This window comes from Dipodomys ordii, unplaced genomic scaffold, assembly GCF_000151885.1.
Source record: "Dipodomys ordii isolate 6190 unplaced genomic scaffold, Dord_2.0 Scaffold86, whole genome shotgun sequence".
NCBI classification, from domain to species: domain Eukaryota; kingdom Metazoa; phylum Chordata; class Mammalia; order Rodentia; family Heteromyidae; genus Dipodomys; species Dipodomys ordii.
The window spans coordinates 930,171-951,383 of record NW_012267302.1 but is presented as its reverse complement, the minus strand read 5'-3'; the positions used below and the strand labels follow the sequence as shown (position 1 = coordinate 951,383).

At 49.1% G+C, this 21,213-nt stretch overlaps 1 protein-coding gene across 6 annotated transcripts in view; it reads right to left on the bottom strand.

Annotated features, from left to right (window-relative positions):
- Cdh23 (cadherin-related 23) overlaps positions 1-21,213 on the bottom strand; it is a 323,607-nt gene that overhangs the window by 20,814 nt on the left and 281,580 nt on the right. For all 6 annotated transcript variants that reach the window (XR_001175416.1, XM_013025633.1, XM_013025635.1 and 3 more), the window contains 10 exons: positions 17,610-17,831; positions 17,269-17,388; positions 15,145-15,325; positions 10,458-10,591; positions 9,881-10,090; positions 8,819-8,926; positions 7,072-7,174; positions 5,552-5,677; positions 4,712-4,915; positions 1,391-1,849 (listed from right to left, as the gene is read on the bottom strand). Coding sequence is in view for 5 of the 6 variants with exons in the window: in XM_013025633.1 (XP_012881087.1) it covers positions 1,391-1,849; positions 4,712-4,915; positions 5,552-5,677; positions 7,072-7,174; positions 8,819-8,926; positions 9,881-10,090; positions 10,458-10,591; positions 15,145-15,325; positions 17,269-17,388; positions 17,610-17,831 (1,867 nt within the window). In the remaining variant the exon portion in view is untranslated. The remainder of the gene's footprint in view (positions 1-1,390; positions 1,850-4,711; positions 4,916-5,551; positions 5,678-7,071; positions 7,175-8,818; positions 8,927-9,880; positions 10,091-10,457; positions 10,592-15,144; positions 15,326-17,268; positions 17,389-17,609; positions 17,832-21,213) is intronic.

Genomic DNA, 21,213 nt, shown 5'->3' with positions numbered 1-21,213 from the left:
ATGTACTAGGAAAAAGAATTGTGGGGCCTTGGAGTCTGAGTGTAGTGGGTACTGGGTTGCTGGTTGATGACAGAATTAATTTCAATTACTACAATTAGTGCCTGAGAGTTCCAGTATCCCCAATGCCAATACTGTCAAGCACTCTGTCAGACCTGTACAGAAAGCTGATTTGCTTTTCTCTAACGATTGGTAAAGCCAGGTATGGTGGTTGGTGCATGACTATAATCCCAGCACTCAGGTGATGGGGTGACAAGAGGCACCATTGAGAGTTCAAAGCTAGCCTGGGTTACATAAGGAGACCTTATCAAACAAAACAATACAAACCCAGAAAAAACAACAATGATTGCTTAGTATTTTTGCCAGAGCCATGGATTCCCCTAAATCTTCAGTAGATCAAAAACACTGAACATTTGGGAAAAAAAATAGAACATCAAAACTACAATTAGTGGCGGGCTAGGAATGTGGTTTTGTGATAGAGTGTTTGCCTAGCATCCATGAAGCCCTGGGTTTGATTCCGCAGTACCACATACACAGAAAAAGCCAGAAGGGGCATTGTAGCTCAAGTAGTAGAGTGCTAGCCTTGAGTAAAAGGAGCTTAGGGACAGTGCCCAGGCCCTGAGTTCAACCCCACGACTGGCAAAACAACAACAACAACAACAACACAACAACAACAACAACACAACAACAACAACACCCCACACAAAAAATAAAAACTACAATTAGTGGCATAAATTGTGAAAGATAAGCCACAGGTAGCTCCCTTTGTTTTATGAAGACCATAGATTTAAAAAAAATTAAGGGTATAATAAAAGTAAACAATTTATATGGGTGGTATATTCATGAAGTGTTTGATTGACTGTAGTTATTACAGAAATGCATTATTAAAACAAGGTGTTATTTTGCTTTAATATTATAAACATGGAAACTCTGTAATACAGAATGCTTGCTTACATGGTAAGGTGGGCACTCTTGGGCAATCTGTAGAGGAGGAGAGCCAGAAAACTCAGAGGCACTGATCAAGGGAGGAGTAAGAGAAAGGAGAGAGGGAGGGCTGGGAAGGTGGCTCAGTGGCAGAATGCTTGCCTTGCATGCATGAGGCCCTGGGTTCGATTCCTCAGCACCACATAAGCAGAAAAGGCCAGAAGTGGCACTGTGGCTCAAGTGGTAGGGCTCTAGCCTTGAGCTAAAGAGCTGTGGGACAGTGCCTAGGCCCAGTGTTCAGGCCCCATGACCTCAAAAAAAAAAAAGGAGAGAGAGAGGAAGCAGGGAAGAGAAGGGAAAGGGGGATAGATGTTGTTAGAAGGGAATACCAAAGGAGCAGGAGAGAAAGGAGGGGAGAAAGGAGGGAGGGAGGGAGGCAGGGGTGGTGGGCAGCAGCAGGCCCTTGTACCTGTGTTGATATTCACAGCAAAGGCATCCTCTTGGTCAGGCACCAGTCGGTCAGTGTCATCCTTGGCCACGATGCCAATAATATGATACTCCAGCTTTGGGTTGAGGTCAAGGTCGATGGCGGTGATGTTGGCAATAACAGTGCCTGGTTCTGCAGATTCTAGCACGCTCACCGTCTGAATGGGATTGAGGAACTCAGGACGAGAGTCATTGATGTCATCAATCAGAATGGTGACCATAGCTGTGCCTGAGAGGGGCTCAGTGCCTCGGTCAGTGGCCACCACTGTCAGCCTGTAGGACTCTTGCTCCTCTCTGTCAATGGTCACATCACCAACACTGATGACCCCGGTGACTGGATGGATGAGGAAGCGGTCCTGAGCCCCAGCTTCTATTCGGTAGATCAGCTCCCCATTGAGACCACTGTCTTTATCAGTAGCTGTGACTTGAAGAACTGAGAATCCTGTGGGCATGAGTGGGGAGAAGCTGAGCACCCAGGCTTTGTTCAGAAAGCCCATACCAAGAAAGGCCTCTTCCTATTGTAGTCTTTTTTTTTTTTTTTTGGTCCAGTCATGGGGCCTGAACTCTGGGCCTGGACGCTGTCCCTCAGCTCTTCAGCTAAAGGCTAGCACCCTACCACTTGAGCCAGAGCGCCACTTCCAGCTTTTTTCTTTTTGCTTATGTGGTACTGAGGAATCGAACCCAAGGCCTCAGGCATTCAAGGCAAGCGCTCTACCACTGAGCCACCTTCCCAGCCCCCCTATTGTAGTCTTGATAGCATTTATCTTTTAAGAATTTACATAGCTGGATGCTGGTAGCTCATAACTATAATCTGAGCTACTCAGGAGACAGATCTGAGAATCTAGGTTTGAAGGCAGTCTTGGCAGATAAACCTAAGAGATTCTTATTCTTCAAGTAACTACCCAGGAATGGAGGTGTCTCAAGTGGTAGAGCTCCAGCCTTGAGCAAAAAAGCCAAGCAAGAGAGAGAGGCCCTGCATTCAAGCCCTAGTACTAGGAAAAGGGAAAAAAAGTACATTTGCAATTTAATAGAAAAATTTCACTTTATTTTTTGACAGTTATGGGGCTTAAACTCAGGTCTTGGGCACTGTCCCTGAGCTCTCTCTCTTCAGCTCAAGGCTAGTGCTCTACCACTTTGAGCCACAGTGCCACATCCAGTTTTCTGGTGGTTAATTGGAGATAAGAGTCTCATAGACTTTCCTGCCCAGGCTAGCTTTGAGCTGCGATAGTCAGATCTCAGCCTCCTGAGTAGCCAGGATTTTTTTTTTTAATCGGTCATGGGGCTTGAACTCTGGGCCTGGGCGCTGTCCCTCAGCTCTTCAGCTCAAGGCAAGCGCTCTACCACTTGAGCTACAGCGCCACTTCTGGTTTTCTGGTGGTTTATTGGAGATAGGAGTCTCACGGTCTTTCCTGCCCAGGCTGGCTTTGAACCTCGATCCTCAGATCTCAGCCTCCTGAGTAGCTAGGGTTACAGGTATGAGCCACCAGCGCCTGGCTAGTAGCCAGGATTATAGGTGTGAGCCACCAGCACCTGGCAATAGGAAAAATTTTAAAAGTTCTTTGATTAAATAATATTTTGTAATTTAATGGTTAGTAAGTTATTGCTTGCTTTGCCTACTTTCCTGTCAATTTATACAAATCACTGTTTAATTATGACCCACTATGGTTTAAGTAAAGGCTAGTCATTAAGACTTGGTCTCCAGCCATGGAGCTCTTTGTAGGGCCCAGTTAAAGGCACTTGGCTGCAGAGTAGCTGGTCCTTCAAGGAGGCACTGGGACCTTGGCCCCTCTTCTTTTTTCCCAGGCCCTATGAGGTGAGCAGTTTGCTCTACTCTGAGTTCCTGCCAGGAAATTCTGCCTCACCACAGCCCAAAGCAATAGAGCATGGACTGCAACCTCCAGAGGTGGAGGTTTGATTCTCTCAGGTATTTTGGGAAGAGATCTTTTTCTCAGTTTGTGAGAACTTTTTGAGGGGTTGGAGATTGACTGCTAAACTAGTAGCTAGGATTAAAGGTGTGAGCCCTTGGTGTCTGGCCATAAGTTTCAAATTTTTTTGTGTGTGCTGAAATTTAGATTTTTGTTGTTGTTGTTGGTCGTGGGGCTTGAACTCTGGGCCTGAACGCTGTCCCTCAGCTCTTCAGCTCAAGGCGAGCGCTCTACCACAGCGCTCTACCACTTGAGCTACAGCACCACTTCCGGTTTTCTAGTGGTTTGTTGGAGATAAGAATCTCATGAACTTTCCTGCCCGGGCTGGCTTTGAACTGCGATCCTCATATCTCAGCCTCCTGAGTAGCTAGGAGTACAGGCATGAGCCACCGGTGTCCGGCTGAAATTTAGTATTTTTATGAGTTGTTCTTTTTTATGTCTAGAAACTTCTTATCCAGAAATTAGATAAATACTATTATTTTTATCCTTATTCTTCTTTCATTTTCCAGTGTTTTCTGTTCTTACATTTTCTTTAGATATCCCTGAGTTTTATTTTGGTGTCTGATATGGGCTGAATCTATACCAAAATTTGATTATATGATCTGCATGTACTTATATAATCTAACATAACAGATATCAAAAGTTTTTGCTTAATCATATTCTTTAATTTACCAGTATTGATTTCTAGGCTACTTGTGCCCATTCTATATCACTCAATTAAAATACCTAGCTTTGTACTATGCTTCTACTACCTACAACAACTAGCCTAGGTTTGTTATAGTTTTAAACACTTCAAGCTGACTTCAAAACTCCCACACCTGGCTTTATTTTTTTCAAAATTTATTTTTCCTGGTTAGCCTTTTGAGCCACTCCTACTCTAAATTTTGATTAGGTTGGGAATCATATTGATCTCATTTTTTTTTTCCAGTGCTGGGGCTTGAACTCAGGGCCTCGGCGCTGTCCCTGAGCTTCTTTTGCTCAAGGCTAGCCCTCTACCATTTGAGCCACAGCACCACTTCTGACTTTTTTGTTTATGTAATACTGAGGAATTGAACTCAGGGCTTCATGCACACTAGGCAAGCACTCTACCGCAAAGCCACACTCCCAGCCCACATTGATCTCATTTTGATTAGAACAGGTCGTCTTTGCATCCAGGAACATGGATAGAAGGTACTTGCTCATCTTCTTTTGCATGTAGTACACTAAGGCTCAGAGAAAGGAGTGGGCAGTGGGGCACGAAGCACTCCAGTGCTCTCTCCAATCACACAGCTGCCTAACTGTCCCTGGAAGAGAATTCTGCTTCTACCTGGGTCTCCACCCATCCTCAACTAACCCTTGGTGGGTGCAGGAGGCATGGCCTAGAGCCTGGTGCTTCCTACCTGGTGGACAATTCTCCAGCAAGTGGACGGTGAGGGCAGCGGGGCTGAAGGTGGGCCAGTTGTCATTGTCATCCAAGATGGTGATGAGAAGGTGGGCTGAGCCATTGAGCAGCCCTATGTCCTCAGCCAGCAGCAGCAGTTCCAGGATGGGGGGTGAGAAGGCCTCCCGGTCAATGACAACACCTGACCTCACACTCACCACGCCTGGCACCCCATGCCACCAGCCGGGAAGACGCATGGAAGGCAGAGAAGGTGTAAAAGACAGTGAGGGCCAACAGGGTGGAGACAGAAGAAGAGGGGAGCACATAGAAATGGGGAGCAAAGATGAACAGAAAGTAGCACAATGACTTTCTTCTCCCAAGGCTGACCACCCCATGTGTCTCTGGCGGCCCTCCACAGGGGTCCTCTGCCATCCTCCAGTCCTGCCTGGGAAGAGTGACCTGCTCCACTGAGAGATGGACTTCCCTGTTGGTACCTGTCACCAGATTGGCCATCTGTCTAGAACCAGACTGATGTGACATGCCCCTAGGGAGGACAAGGAAGCTGCTTTGGCTATTTCCAGCCAGGCAGGAACCTGATGTTGTGGCCTGAGCTTGGGAGATGATAGGAGTCATCTGGGACTCTCTGCTTTAGTGGAGAGTCTGGGCATCAACAGGTCCTTTGGATTATCTCCAAGCTTCTTCCTGGGGCTGCTGACTGCCCTAATCCAGCTGCAGTATGGTAATGGGGGCTGTGAGAACTGGGGTTCCCAGGAAAACCTAGATCCTAGACTGATGAGGAACCCTTGACCAAGCGGGGGCCCAGGCTCACCCCAGAGCCAGGCTAGAGCAGAGGCCTTACCCGTGCTGTTGTGGATGTCAAAGAGGCCACTGTGGGTACCCAGCAGTTGGTAGGTGACCACGGCATATACATCCTCATCCGCATCCAGTGCCAGGATGGGCCCATTGAGCATGGTGAGGGGGGTCCCTGGGCCAGGGGGAGAGGAGTCACCACAGGCCAAGCAGGCCCCTGCCCTCCCCCCTCCCTGTCCCTATCCCTGTGAGCCATGGCTGAGGATGGATGAGAGGGAAGGGAGGTGAGGCGGGCAGATGGGCAGGATAGGGAGGCCCCGGGGCGGGCCTGCGGCAGCCTTGGCAGACTGAACGCAGATGCCTGGGAGCGGCCTCAAAGCCCTGCTGGGGAGAAAACACGAGAGTGGTGAGCAAGCCCCTGGCCTGCCTGGAGCCACACCTGCTTCCCAGCAGCCTTTGAGGCTGGCCACTCCTCAGGAGGGTCTGGGGGCTCCTTGGTATCCCACCCCCCCATGTTGGTCCTATCTGTCCACATGTGTGTAATGCAATGCACTAACTACAGTGTCTGACCACGTATGGCTAGGAGCCCACTGGTGGTGCATGGGCCCGTGTGTCCTTCATCCTTTACCAAGGAAACACACACAATCCTGTGGCTCTCCTGGATGTATTTGTCTGCCTTTGCAGGAAGTGAGCACATGTGCCGAGAGGGTGCCAAGTGGGCACACAGGGCCCATTGTATCTATGCATGAGTATAACCTACGCTATGGACATGTGCCGACATGGGCAGAGGCAAGTAGGGAAAGCACTGCCCTGCCAATGAGCCTCGATCTTAGCTCATTCTTTTACACTTAGAATCTGAGTTTACGGCTGGGGAGGTTGAGGACTGGGGGTTGGGAGAGATTGTATTAAAGGGCAGGTGCCGTCCCTTTGAAGAGAGACAAGGCTGACCAATATATAATGGCTACCCAGAATCCCTACCTCCTTCTCCAAGAGCTCCTACCCAATGGGGTTGGGGGAGCATGGAGGGAGGAGTGGGCTCTGCCTGTCCTGGATAGTCCTTCTACCCTGAATGCCCTATTTATTCATTTATTTTTAATGTATTTTTTCTGCCAGTACTGGGGCTTGAACTCAGGGCCTGGGCACTGTTCCTTAGCTATTTTTTTCTCTTGGCTCAAGGATGGCACTCTATCACTTGAGCCATAGTTCTACTTCCAGATTTTTGGTGGTTACAGATTAAAAAGTCTCACAGACTTTCCTGCCCAGGCTGGCTTTGAACCACAGATCTTAGCCTCCTGAGTAGCTAGGATTATAGGCATGAAGTACTGATGTTTGGCTTGAATACCCTCTTGGGGGCATTAGGTTGTTCTCTCCAATGACCATAATAATCTCATCCAGACCTGCTGCCTTGTCAGTAGTCCCTCAGAGCTGTGCCCTCCCCTGAGACACTACGGCATACCCACTGGGGGCTACATTAAGCTACACTACCAGGTCCACAGGACCTCCTTAGCACCCAAGGCTCCAGCAGTGCCTGACCATGGCGGCCATGGCTTGGGTAGGTGCAATACCTACCTGCAGGAGAGTTCTCCATCACCTCTGCCTGGTAGGTGCCCTCTGTGAAGAGGGGATGGTTGTCATTCTCATCCAAGAGAGAGACCCACAGCAAGTCAAAGTCCTGTGAGGGGCAGGATGAGGACAGGTTGTAGGTTGTGCTCCAGCCAAGGACCCCAGGAAGAGGGCTGAAAAGTAGGAACTCAGGGAACAGGCAGATGATTAAAAAAAAAAAAGCCCACTCCAGAGGTCCAGAGATGTGGGTTCAAGACCCTCTGGTACCAGCTCATTGAATGACCTTAGGCAAATAATCTCATCTGGGCCTTGATTTTCCAATCTGACATATGGCTTTTTTTCAGTGCTGTGGATGATACCCAGGGCCTTGTGCATGCTAGCCAAGCACTCTACCATGGCATGGCACAAGCCAGGAACAAGTAGGAATTTTAATTCTTTCAGGGAGTGGTATGAAGATAAATAGATGAGGTATTTTACTGTGTTGCACCTTTTGGTAAGCAATTCAGGAAGGCAAGTTCTAGGTGTGTGTGTGTGTGTGTGTGTGTGTGTGTGTGTGTGTGTGTGTGTGTGTGTATGTGTGCTACTAGGCTTGAACTCATGGCTTGGGGGCTGTCCCTGAGCTCAAGGCTAATGGTCTACCACTTGAACCACAGCTCAAGCTTCTGCCTTTTTGGTGGTTATTTGGATGACAGTCAGCCCAGGATGACTTTGAACCTTGATCCTCAGATCTCAGCCTCCTGAGTAGCTAGGATCACAGGCGTGAGCCACTGGTGCCCAGACTAAGTTACAGTTTTTTGTGTGTGTGGTCAGTACTGAGGTTTGAACTTTTTGAGGCAGGTGTTATACTACTTGAGCTACACACTCAACCTACAAATCCTGTCTGACACCCATCAGAGTCCATCCAACACATAGCTCTTTATTTCCCACTGCCTGTGACTCCTGGAATGAAAGAAGTGCTATTTCACAGATGTGGGAGCATGAGTGACGTCTGGTCCACAGCCATGACAGTGAGTCAGCTCCAGCCTCCCTGTTTCCATAACTCATAACTGGGGGTAAGGGGGTAGGTAGGAGACCAAGAAAGAGAAGAGGCAGGGAGGAGGGAGGAAGCTGAGGAGTACCGAGTGAGAGAGGCCATGCATATGACACCTTTAGCCTGAAGAAAGCTATAGATGAGGAAACTGAGGCCTTGAGAGAGCAGTGTTTGGGCTGAGCCACTCAGCTAGAGTAGAGCTGAGGGGAGCAGGCCCAAGGACTCCTGGGCAGGGCTCTGCACTCTGACCTCATAGCAGCTGAGAACATGCCTATCCTACCCAGGAAGGGAGTTTGTCAGGCAACACCTATTTGTTGCCTTTCAGTAAACTTCTTTTGGCTGGTCTTTCAAGGACAATATAGTCCTTATAGGACTTGCAAGTGCAATGTGACTGTAAAACAGGCACTTCTGGGCACATGCCCATGGTTTCAGGAGGAAAGAAAATAATAGGTGGCATTTATGGATCACTTGCCATGGGCCAGGCACTGTGCTGAGGACATTACATATATGGCTTTCATAGGCTTCACAAGTCTGGGTGGATGCAGTAATTTTGCGAAGAGAAAAATGGAAGCTCAGAGAAGTTAGTTTGCCAAAGCCACACACCTAAAGACAGGTAGAACTGGAATTTGAACCCAGCACTTTCTGAGTGCAAAGCCTGTGCATGTAAGCCCTAGGGTTGCCACCCTGGGGGAGAGTGGTACCCACAGGGCCCTCCTAGCTTACCCTCCTGGCTATGCGGGGGTTCTCCGGGTTGTCCTTCACAGAAACGGTCAGCTTGTAGTCTGGGGTCCTCTCGCGGTCCAGGGGCCGGTTCACAGTGACCACCCCTGTCTGGGATGCACATGGCTGGTGAGCCAAGTGGCACCTGTTCCCCACTGTGGGCTCTGGTCCCACGCTCTGCAGCTCCCCAAATTGCCTGAGAGATGAGAGCTATAGAGGTGTGGCAGAGTCTTGCCAGTGGGTCACTGATGCTAGGTTTAGCTGCCCCCAAAGGATGGGGCAAACATGGACACTCCAGGAAGCCACTCCAAGGGGCTTTGATGTAACCAAGTGACCAGAGGCTTGGGCCCCATCTCTGCTCAAGACAAACCTCAAGCAGGATGGTGGGGGGACTTCCACATGGATACTTTTAAACACCACAGATTTGGGCTGAGCATAGGCTAACCCACCTTTTCTTTTACTTTTACTTAGCTGGAGGTCTTGTTGACAGTTAACTAATTAAGCTGTAATCAGCTGCCTTCGATCGACTAAGCTTCAGTCCATTAAGTTGTTTTTCTGTCTCATTTGTTTAATTACTGCTCATGAGTCAAGTTGGTAGGCCTCTAGAACCTGCCAGTTTGTGAATTTTTTTTTTAAGACAAGGTCTGGGTTACATAACCAGATCTTGGCCTAGAGCTCAAGGTGCTTTTGCTTCTTGAGTGCTGGGATTCAAGGGATGCTTTACCATATCTGGCTGTTTCATACTTCGGTTACTTCTTTCTTCAAACTCTACTTGTTATAATTGGTCTAAGGAATTCTCCCTTTAACCTGGGTCATTGGGGAAACTCCAAGATTTCACGCTTAGCACAGAGATTTCCTCATCCCAATCAAGGAACTAGAACTGAGAATTTGAACAACAGCAGTTGAAAACCTTCCAGGGAAGCTGGTTGTGGTAGTACATGCCTATAATCCTGGTTCTCTGGAGACTGAGCTACATAACAAGAGCCTATCTTAAAGAAAAACAGCTTGTAGGGCAGGGGCCTGCTTCCTTTAGGGAGAGAGGCTGGGGCCATGGGCACGGCCTACCGTGGCATTGATGGAGAAGGCCCGCTCCCGGTTGCCTGCAGTGATGTTAAAGGTAAGGAGAGCATTGCAGCCACTGTCAGCATCACTGGCCAGGACATGAGCAACAAAGCTGGAGACCGGGATGTTCTCACTGATGGTGACGTTCAGAGGCAGGTTCAGCAGCACCGGGTCATTGTCATTGATGTCCAGCACCCGTATTCCCACCAGCATCTGGGGGTAGCCAGAGGAGTAGGGGGTAACAGGGAGGAAGAGGGAAAATGATGGGGAGACAGAAAAGGGCAGCAAAGGTATGGAAGGAAGGAAGGCACAGATAGTCATGGAAAAATAGGAAGAAAAACATCAAAGGAAGGCAAGCCAAACAAGAGAAATGTGGAGGACGGAGCGCTGCAGGGGTAGGGGTGGAGGGAGAGGGCTGGGGCTGGAGCAGAGGCCTGGTGGGAAGGGCTTATGTGGAGGGTGCTGTTAGGGTGTACTTTGAGGAGCCATGCTGTCAGCCCATGCCCGGCCTTCAGCAAGGAGTCTGAGAGGCAGCTGGTGGCTTCTCTGGGCTGAGGAGGGCAGTGTTTCCAGGACTCACTGTGGAGCTGAGTGGGGGCACTCCCCTGTCGCGGGCACAGATGGTCAGGTTGTAAAAGGCAGTTGTCTCCCGGTCCAGTTCCACATCTCTGCGGACCCGCAGCACCCCTTCCACAGGTGAGATCATGAATTCCCCTGAGGGCCATCAGGACATAGGACAGTCAGGAATGGAGGGTCTGGGGAGTCTGGCCTCCTCCTTCCTCCAGCGAGGTGACCTTGCTGGGTCTGGGGATGGCCTCCCATGCCACCCCCACCCCCACTATTCTCTCCAAGGGCAACAGGTAAGTACCAGGGTGTGATGTAGTTATGCCCCCATGTGCCTACACTTCTGAATCAATCAGTGTCACTTCCCGGGCCATGGGACAGGCCAACATCTGACTCTCCAGATACATCCCTTATATTGAAAGTGGACTCCCTCTCCTTATGAGCTCACTCTTAATCACTGGGAACCAGAAACTGATTAACAGTGGCGGCAGATGATACTTCATGTAAGATGCCATCTCTACTAAATGTTGTGTCTTGTCAGAAAAGAATGCTTTGCAAGTAAAGCCTAATGCCAGATGCCAGTGGCTCATGCCTGTAATCCTAGCTACTCAGGAGGCTGAGATCTGAGGATCATGGTTCAAAGCCAGCTTGGACAGGAAAGTCTGTGAGACTCTTATCTCCAATAAACAACCAAAAAAGCTGGAAGTGGGAGTGTGGCTCAAGTGGCAGAGCATTAGCCTTGAGTGAAAAAGCTAAGGGACTGTGCCCAGACAGGGGTTCAAGGCCTAGGACAAATCCTAATGTTGAGGAATGGCATGCTTTTGTTGGGTTCCGGGCCCCGGTTGGTTCGTTGGGGGTTGTTTTTTGGGCCCCCCCCATTTTGAGGTTTTCTTTTTGGGTTTGTTCTCTTTTTTTTTTTTTTTTTTTTTTTTTTTTTTTTTGTTGTTCTTGGGCTTTGACTTCAGGCCTTCTTTTTTTCTTTTTTTTTCCAGTCCTGGGGCTTGAACTCAGGGCCCAGGCACTGTCCCTGAGCTTCTTTTGCTCAAGGCTAGCACTCTACCACTTGAGCCATAGCACCACTTTTGGCTTTTTCTGTGTGTGTGGTACTGAGGAATTGAACCCAGAGCTTCATGCATGCTAGGCAAACACTATACCACTAAGCCATATTCCCAGCCCCTCCTTGCTTTTTTTAAAAATAAACAACAACACTCAAAAAAAATCTCAAGGTTGGCTCTCTACCACCTGAGTCACATCTCTACTTTCCTGCTCTTGGGCTGGTTAATTGGAGATAAGAGTCTCATGGATTTGTCTGCCCAGGCTGGCGTTCAAACCTCACATCTCAGCCTCCCAAATAGCTAGAATTACAGGTATGAGCCCTTAATACCCAGCTCCACTGGTTCCTGGCTCCTGGGCTCAGCTTTCATCTGCACCTGACTAAGAGGTTGGATGTCAGTGTCTCCAGCTGAAGCTGTGTCCTTTAGAAGATGGAGCCAGATGCAGAAGAGAGGGACAGTTTGTCCACACTTCAATAAAACTGAGATTTGGACGCTGGGCCCTGGGCCTCAGCCTAGTGTATCTCTCAGGACTGGAGTTGGTTGTTTTTGGTTGTTGTTGTTGTTGTTGCTTTTTGGTCATGGGGCTTGAACTCTGGGCCTGGGCATTGTCCCTCAGCTCTTCAGCTCAAGGCTAGCACTCTACCACTTGAGCCACAGCACCACTTATAGCTTTTTCTGCTTATGTGATGCTGAGGAATCAAGCCCAGGGCCTCATGCATGCAAGGCAAGAACTCTACCACTGAGCCACCAGGACTGAAGTTATTTTTTAGACATTGCTTCTTCTTCTGTTTTTTTTTGGGGGGGGGTCCGGTCGTGGGGCCTGAACTCTGGGCCTGGGCGCTGTCCCTTAGCTCTTCAGCTTAAAGCTAGTGCTCTACCACCTGAGCCACAGCGCCACTTCCGGCTTTTTTTCTTTTTGGTTATGTGGTGCTGAGGAATAGAACCCAGGGCCTCAGGCATGCAAGGCAAGCGTTCTACCACTGAGCCACCTTCCCAGCCCATACACTGCTTCTTTTATGGAGTGCAAACAAGAAGGGGTAAAGGAAGCCAGGGGGCAGGTAGAAGCCCGGCTGGAGCAGAGAGGATGGGGCTGGGGATGAGTAAAGATAAAAGGAAGATCAGGTTCTCTCCCAGAGCTGAATTGGGGAGAGTTACTTTTTTCTCTTTTCCTCTTGACATTTAGGGGACAGTCCTGGGGTGGAGCACTAACTTGCTTATGGACACACAGCACATAGACTCAGCAAAGACAACTTAACGATCTTTTCTACCTGTCTCTCACTTCCTCTGTCTCCAGAGCCTACAACTCCTTGACCAGACCAAAACAGCCCCTCCATTCTCCATCCACAGCTGGGATTTCCCACCTGGTCTTTCACTCCCAGACTGCTTCCAGCCTGGAGGGGCGGAAGCTGTCCTGGGCAGGATTTCCTGAGCTGCCCCCCGCCCCCCCAACACACACTGCTGCTCCAAGGTCTCCAAAGAACTGGGGGTTCCCTTTCTAGACATTTCCTAGCCCAGTGCAGGTCCTATAGGAGCCAGTAGGTGGCCTCCTGCCCTCCCAGGCCAGGGGAAATGCAATCACATCCCTTGGAAGGTTCAAAGAAGCAGGCCACAGGGATTGGGCCAAGCTGGACCTCTGCAAGGTCAGCTGGGAGATTGGGAGTAGGTGGCCAGAGGCCACCACAATGCAAATCAGCCTTCTCAGTAGTGTCAAAAACACCCCCCACTTTATTGTGATAGGAGGCTAAAACCATAGGCTTTCCATCCAGTCCTGTCCAAATCTGTGGGCAGATCGTTCATCAGCCCTGCCTTGTTCCCATTGGGAAAATGGGCCCCTGTGCAGTACTAAAGCCTGGTTGACCTGTGTATGCTGATCCGCAGCTACTCTTACTATGATAGGGATTCCTGAAGAAACCCTGGAGCCCTGTAAGGAAACCTGGAGATTTGAGGGAGGAGGAGGTACAGGAAATGGGCCCCAAAGTGAGTCAGGGCAGAGGGGACAGCTGAAGTCCTGAGAAAGAGGGCAGACAGCAGAGGCTCAGTGTGTATGGTGGAAGTAGTTTTGTTTTGTTTTCCTTTTCAGGGCCTTAATTGCTGATCAGCCCAGGTTTTATGCTTGCTTCTGGGCCTTCCCCATTTCTCCTAGGTCTCTCATGGTTTTCAGTTTTTCTATGCTGACCCTGCACTGTCTCCAGCCCAGACCTTTCTCTGGCATTCCAAGCTTTACAAACAACCTCCTACCTGCATCTCAAACTGAGCTCCCCTTCAGCCATACCTGCTCTGCCTGCCATCTCCAACTTGCTCAGGCCCAACCCCAACTTCCTCTCTCACACCCCATATCCAATCCACCAGCACAGCCCAGTGAAATATGCCAGAAATATGCCACTTCTTTCTCATCACCTTCACTGCCTCCAGGCTGGTCCCAGCTTCCCCACTGTCAGCCTGAATGTTTGCAGCTGACTCCTAGATAGCCTCCCTGCTCCCGTTCCTCCCCTGCACGCCATGGTCTGCTTCAAGCCCAGGAATCAGAGGGGTTCCCTTAAAATGTGAGTAAAATTATGTCCCTTCCCTGTGGTGTCCAGCTCACTCAGTAAAAGCCAAATCTTCCCAAAGAAGCCTCAATGTTGGACACTGATCCTCTCACTTTGACTCTTCCTCCTCATTTTTTTCTCAATTTCATTCCAGACACAAGGTGGTTTGGTTTCTTTAAGAGCTTATAGGCACACACCTTTGCACTTGCGGTTGCCTCTGTCTGGGATACTCTTCCCCACATGTCCATTTGACCCATTTCTTACCTCACTCAGATCTTTGCTCACATACTACCTCATTAGACAGGTCTTCTCAGGACACCTTATCTAAAATCCCTAATCACTCTGGCACTTGGCACCCTCCACCTCCGTTTGATTTTTACTGGTCTCCACAGCACCCAGTACCTCTCCAAATACAAAACTATCTATGTAATCAGTTAGTTCACTGACATTCTATATGGTGGGATGGGTGTTTGTTCCATGTCCCCCAGACCTGGCTAGCACAAGTAGCTGTTGAAGGATCAATAAAATATCAGGATGGTACTCAAAAGATTTGCTTTGTTTTGTTTTTTTATCTGCATGATGTGAGTGGCTCTCACAATCCCCATTACTCCCTGTTGTCATCCTAATGCCTCCTGCTTGTCCCTGATTCTCCAGGCCTGCAGGATATCCACTCCATGGGGAAGAGTTACAGTGACCTGGAAAAGCGCTCTCCAGTCCAGGCATACACATTCTGCCCTCTGACCAATGAGAGCGGCTGTGACACTGGTGAAGGCTGATAGTGGATGATGCAGAGATGCACCCCGCACGTGGGGTGCTGAGGATGTGTTATTTCCTCAGCCCTGGGCCTTTTCTCATAGGCTCTGTGACTCTCCAAGACCAACAGCCTCAGCCCCACACCTTACAGTGTGCTCCCTATTTCCTTTGAAAAAAGAGGTGTTCTGCCCAATAGCACCATATGGACAGGGAGCCTGAGGCACAGAGAGGGCTAGATAAGAAAACCCATGTGACTCACTACCTGGAGACCCACTTCCCTGCTTCTGAGTAGGGTGGAAAAAGGCCCTTCCATGGGCTGTCCCTGCCTGTCAACCCTCCCCTGCTCCCAAGAACAGACCACACTCACCCAGAGGGTCGCCGTCCACTATGCTGTATTCCACCTGCCCATTGGGGCCTGAATCCTGGTCATGGGCCAGGAAGGTCCACACTCTGGGCCCTGGCTGGCCCTCGGTGACGTCAAATGGCCCTTCGTAGTCCCGGGGGAAGGTGGGCACATTGTCATTGATGTCATTCACGTTCACAAGTACCTGAGATGATGGACAAGCTTAGCAGGGGCCTACCTGGGCTGGGCCCAGTCACTGGACCTGATAATATTGTCTCCTAGGGCTCATTTAAGAACTGAATGGGAGCCAGGTGCTGGTGGCTCAAGCCTGTAATCTTAGGTAATCAGGAGGCTGAGATCTGAGAATTGAGGTTCAAAGCCAGCCCAGGCAGGAAAGCCCGTGAGACTCTTATCTCCAATTAGCCACCAAAAATACTGGAAATGGCATTGTAGCTCAAGTGGTAGAGCACTCACTTTGAGCTGAAGAGCTCAGGGACAGCATCCAGGACCAGGGTTCAAGCCCCATGACCACCACCACCACCAGCAACAAAAAGCTGAATGGGGGTCACAGTCATAGGAGAACATGTCTGTGTGTGTGTGTGTGTGTGTGTGTGTGTGTGTGTGTGTGTGCCAGTACTAGGCTTTAACTCAGGGCCTCTATCATTTGGCTTTTTTTTTCCTTAACAATTATCTCTAAGTAGTTGTACAAAGGAGTTACCATTCTCTCACTTGGCTTTTTCACTCAAGGCTGGCATGCAACCAGTTGAGCCACACCTCCGCTTCCAGCTTTTTGCTGGTTAATTGGAGCTAAGAGTCTTCTAAGACTTTTCTGCCGAGGCTGGCTTTGAACCTGTAGCCTCAACTTTCAGCTTCCTGAGTAGCTAGAATTACAGTTGTGAGTCACTTCTACCCAGCCAGGAGGACATTGTGTACATGTGTGTGTGTGTGTGTGTGTGCACGCGCGTGCGTGTGTATGTGTGTGTGTGTGTGCATGCATGTGCATGCTCCTGAATATGTGCATGAACATGCATAACAGTACTGGGGCTTGAATTCAGGGCCTTAAACACTGAGATTTTTTTTGGGGGGGTGGTCCGGTCGTGAGGGCCTGGGCGCTGGCCCTCAGCTCTTCAGCTCAAGGCTAGCGCTCTACCACTTGAGCCACAGCACCACCTCCGGCTTTTTTCTTTTTGCTTATGTGGTGCTGAGGAATCGAACCCAGGGCCTCATGCATGCAAGGCAAGCGCTCTACCTCTGAGCCACCTTCCCAGCCCCCAAACTCTGAGATTTTTAATTAGCAGCTGGCATTCTACCACTTGAGCCAGGCCTCCAATCTGTTTTTGCTGGTCAACTAGAGAGTCTTGAGGACTTTCTTGCCTGGGTTAACTCAATCCTCAGAATTAAACTTCCTGCATAGCTAGGATTATAGGTATAAATTACTGGTGCCAGGTCAGGAGGGCATTTTAAGAGTACATGTGGGCCAGGTGCTGATGGCTCATGCCTGTAATCCTAGCTCAGAAGGCTGAGATCTGAGGATCATAGTTCAAAGCCAGCTGGGGCAGGAAAGTCCATGAGACTCTTATCTTCAATTAACCATCAGAAAACTGGAAGTAGAGCTATGGTTTAAAGTGATAGAGTGCTAGCCTTGAGCAAAAAAGCTTAGGGACAGTACTCAGAGGCCCTGAGTTCAAGCACCACGACCAACAAAGAGTGCATGTGGAAGAGCTATTGCTTAAATCTTCTGTGGGCATAAGATTAATAATACTCAAACTATATTATGGGCATTTTACATGGCCTCATTTGTTCCTTCCAGATTGTGAAACATGTTTTTAATCTCTCTTTTGTACACATATAAGGAAACTGAAGCTCAGGGCGGTTAGGTGACTTGCCTAGGGTCACACAGAAAGGAAGTGAAAGAGCAGGGATCTGCTCCATGTTGGTAGTTCATGCTTTTCCCATGGAGAGGAGGACGACAGGTGTTTTCACCTGTCTGACAGATACATCTATACAAGAGGTTCAGTTATCCCCTCAAAGCCACACAGCCACTCTGGGTAAGCTGCTGAGAGCAGAGAAGTTTTGCATTAATCATTCCCCTCCCCTCTCCCACTGGAACCTTCTGGGCCTTCCACATGGAGGCTGAGTCCCACCTACCGTGGTGGTAGAGGTGAGGCGGTAGGACAAGATGGGGCACTGGTCGGTGGCAGTGACGATCAGGGTGTAGTGGCCATGGCTGATCTCATAGTCTAGCTCCTTGACAGCCCTGATGACACCCTGGGGGGAAGGGGGACACCGGGGATGAGGGAGGGTGGGAGGGTGTTGAGGGGTGAGAGGTCTGGGGTACTCTGTGGTTTGCCTGGGAGGCAGCTTGCAGAGGAGGCCCTATCCATATAAGCTCTTCACCCCTCAGGTTCCTCCCGGGCTCCATCTTTGCTTCTCACCAACCCCTCAGAGAAGCTTCACCCTCCATTTGGACCCTCCTGCCAGCTGCTGACCGTGTGCCTGTCGATCTGGAAGGTGTTGATGATATTGCCCGCGACAATGGCATAGCGGATGGTGCCATTGGGCCCTTCATCCAAGTCCAAAGCCTGGATGGTGACAAGACTGGCGTTGACTGTAGCGGGGCCCTCATCTAGCACCACCTCATAATGAGGCTGCTGGAACACAGGAGCGTTGTCATTCTCATCCACGATGGTCACGTACACATGAGTGGTTGCCTGTGGAGAAATGCATGGTCAATATCTTGGTCAAGGGCTAGAGGAAGGGGGACCCAGATGGCTGTTCTCCTGGGCTGAATTCACTCAGTGTTATCTAACAGAGGGTAGCAAAGGGAGAACTCATGGGATGGTAGAAAGTCACAGGCTCTCAGGGGAAGAAAGCACAGAGACTTCATCAAAACCAATGTAGGCAACTGCTTGTACCACCACTGTGGTCACCCCAACCCAGTGCTTACTAAATTTTGGGTCTCCTCCCAGACTGCAAGATGCAAGAATATAAGGCACTCAGTCTGACACAGCATTTAAACTTCACCCATTGTTTATGTAAATTAAAATAGAATATTTCCAGCCTTTTAAAGAGGGAGGACATTGAGTTTGAGCAATTTCATGGGCAGTTTGTTGAGCTGTGAAAAACAAAACCCACTGAAATGACCTTCATTATAAGAAATTTTTGTAGTCCTATAGTTGGCCATCTCTAGAGATGCTTGGGCAATTTGAATGGCAAGTAACATTCATCCAATTAAAACTTAGCAATCAACACTTAAGAACCAATGAGAGAAGGATGATATGGCGTTATGTAAGCTGAGTTGGCCACATGCTGGCTTTCCTGGTCCCTTGCTCTATCTTCTTCTACACCTTCCCTAACAGATCACCTTGCATGGGCTCCCTTGCTTTCTGCTTCAGGAAAGGCTGGTGAATGGGAGGAAATGACAAAGTTCAGAGTGGGAAGAGGGGAGGAGTAGACACTTGTCTCTGATTCTCATTGCAGTTCAGCTGGGGCTGCATTTTTCCTGCCACTTTCTATAGCTCTCCCTGGACTCTAGTCACATCACCTCCTCTTATTTCCCATTGGACATGTGATAGTAATAATGTGACTATTTATTTATTTATTTAGCTGAACTCAGTGTCTGGGCACTCTCTTAGCTTTTTGGTCAAGATTAGTACTCTACCATTTGAGCCACAGCTCCACTTCTAGCTTTTCAGTGGTTAGTTGGATATGAGTCTCAGGGATTTTTCTTTCTTTCTTTTTTGCTGGTCGTGGGACCTGAACTCTGGGCCTGGGCACTGTCCCTCAGCTCTTCAGCTCAAGGCCAGCGCCCTACCACTTGAGCCACAGCACCACTTCCAGCTTTTTCTGCTTATGTGGTGATAAGGAATCGAACCCAGGGCCTCATGCATGCAAGGCAAGCACTCTACCACTGAGCCACCTTCCCAGCCCCTCTCAGGGACTTTTCTGCCCAAGCTGATTTTTGAACTGTTATCCTAAGACCCAGCTTCTTGAATAGCTAGGATTACAAGCATGTACCACTGGCACCTGGCTCTTACTGTGGTTACTCATCTCTGGATGTTCAACTAACCCTCTCTGAACAGTCAAGTCATTAATGAGTGTACTGACTTTTCCTGCCTGGGGTGCAGACTACTTGCTATGGTTGAACATGGACTGTCCCCCACAGGTTGATGATGGAAGCTGGGTCCACAGCTGGGTCCATCACAGGCAGGTGGTGGAAACTTTGGGAGGGGTGTTTAGCTGGAGGAAGTGGTCTCTCTGGACACTTCCTTTCTCCTCTTGTCCACAATGAAGTAAGGAGCCCCTCTCCCCTACTACCATGTAGTTCTCTGTTCAAGTGCCTAGAACCAAGTGATCCTGGACAGACCATGAGCCAAAATAAATCTTTCCTCCATTCAGTTGTTCTCTGAGGTATTTTGGTTACAGCTATGCAAAAGTAACCAATGCATCACCATTATTAGTGAACTAGGTTATATATGCTGTAGGACTTTAGAGGTCATTGCTAAGGGCAGAGATGGAAATCAGGTGTGCATAAGACAGAATCCTGTCTCTATTTCTGGGACCATCTAGGGAGGGATGGACAGATGGGCAGCAAGAAGTCTGTCACTGCCCCTGATTCCTGGAATCTACATGTAGCTCTGCTTTGGTCTTCAGGACCCAGTGTTGGGTGGCTGTTTCCAAAGTTGGCAAGACTGGCAGCTTTAAAATGGAGCTGTGTAGCTGTATACATGTTATATCCCCTCTCTGGACTATTTCTGTCTGCTAACAAAGGATCTTCTTTGACTTCTAAAGTTTCTTCTAATTTACACATTCTGGGGTTCTGGTCTGCTGTCTGTATCACCTGGACTGAATCTTACCATTGGGAAGACAATCCTTTGGACCTTAGAATTTCTAAAAAATCTCAAAATAGCAAGCATACCAGGAGAGAAAATGAGTTATTTCATTATTTCTCTGACTTTCTCACCCAGAGTAGAGAGGTAAATAGTGCTAAGTCTGAGGATCTGTTTGAACATGGAGTTTGGTCATGGAGCTTGAATTCAGGGCCTGGGCACTGTCCCTTAGCTTTATTGCTCAAGGCTGACTCTCTACCACTTGAGCCACAGCTCCACTTCCAGCTTTGTGTGGTTAAGTGGAGATAAGACTTTCTTACTCTGGCTAACTTTGAACGGTGATCCTCAGATCTCAACCTCCTGAGTAGCTAGAATTATAAGGTGAGAGTTTCTGGTGCCTGGCTCAGTCTGAACTTTCATCTCAAGGATGAAATATCCTAGAAATGTGTCCTGTGGTCTGTTAGTTGACTGACTTCCCATTGTTTCCCATAATGGGCTTGTGTTCCATCTTCTGCATAGTTCTGGCTGCAGCTGTGAGCACCTGGGAAGAGCCCAGATTGAATCCTGCTGTGCCCCTGAGGGAGCACAGGAGTGCCATCAGCAGGCTTGCTCTAGGCCTACTGTCTCAAATAACAAAGACTCAAAGTGAGCTTAAACTCATGCAAGGGCTGGGAAGATGGCTTAGTGGTAGAGTGTTTACCTAGCATGCATGAAGCCCTGGATTCTATTCCTTAGAACCACATAAACAGAAAAAGCTGGAAGTGGTGCTGTGGCTCAAGTGGCACAGTGCTAACTTTGAGCAAAAGAAACTCAGGGACAGTCCCAGGCCTTGAGTTCAAGTGCCAGGACTGGCACCGAAAAAAAAAATAATCTGCAAGCTGCCAGGGCTTAGAGGAGGGATTCCAACCGACTTGCCCCTTGCATCCTTCTTGCCATGTGACCAGGCCTAGGCATGGGTGGGGACAGTGATCTGACCTCCTCTGATCTGGTCTCTGAGCCAGGAGGAAGTCAGGCTTAATGACCTTTTTCCTGCCCTAATCTCTTCCTGCTTTGCCCTAAGTTGGAGAAAGAGGCCCTGAGGTTGTTACTTTAGGACCACAGCTTGGGCAATGCTTATATCTCACCCTGATGCAACCCCAGGGAGCTCAGTATTGGGCAGCGCAGCAGGGGGAAGGAAGTAGAAGAGCTGGGGGAGGTATTTAGAGTCTCAGGCTGGAGTGAACCCATTTCACTTCTGTGGAGGATGGCTGGGGTGGGCTTGTGT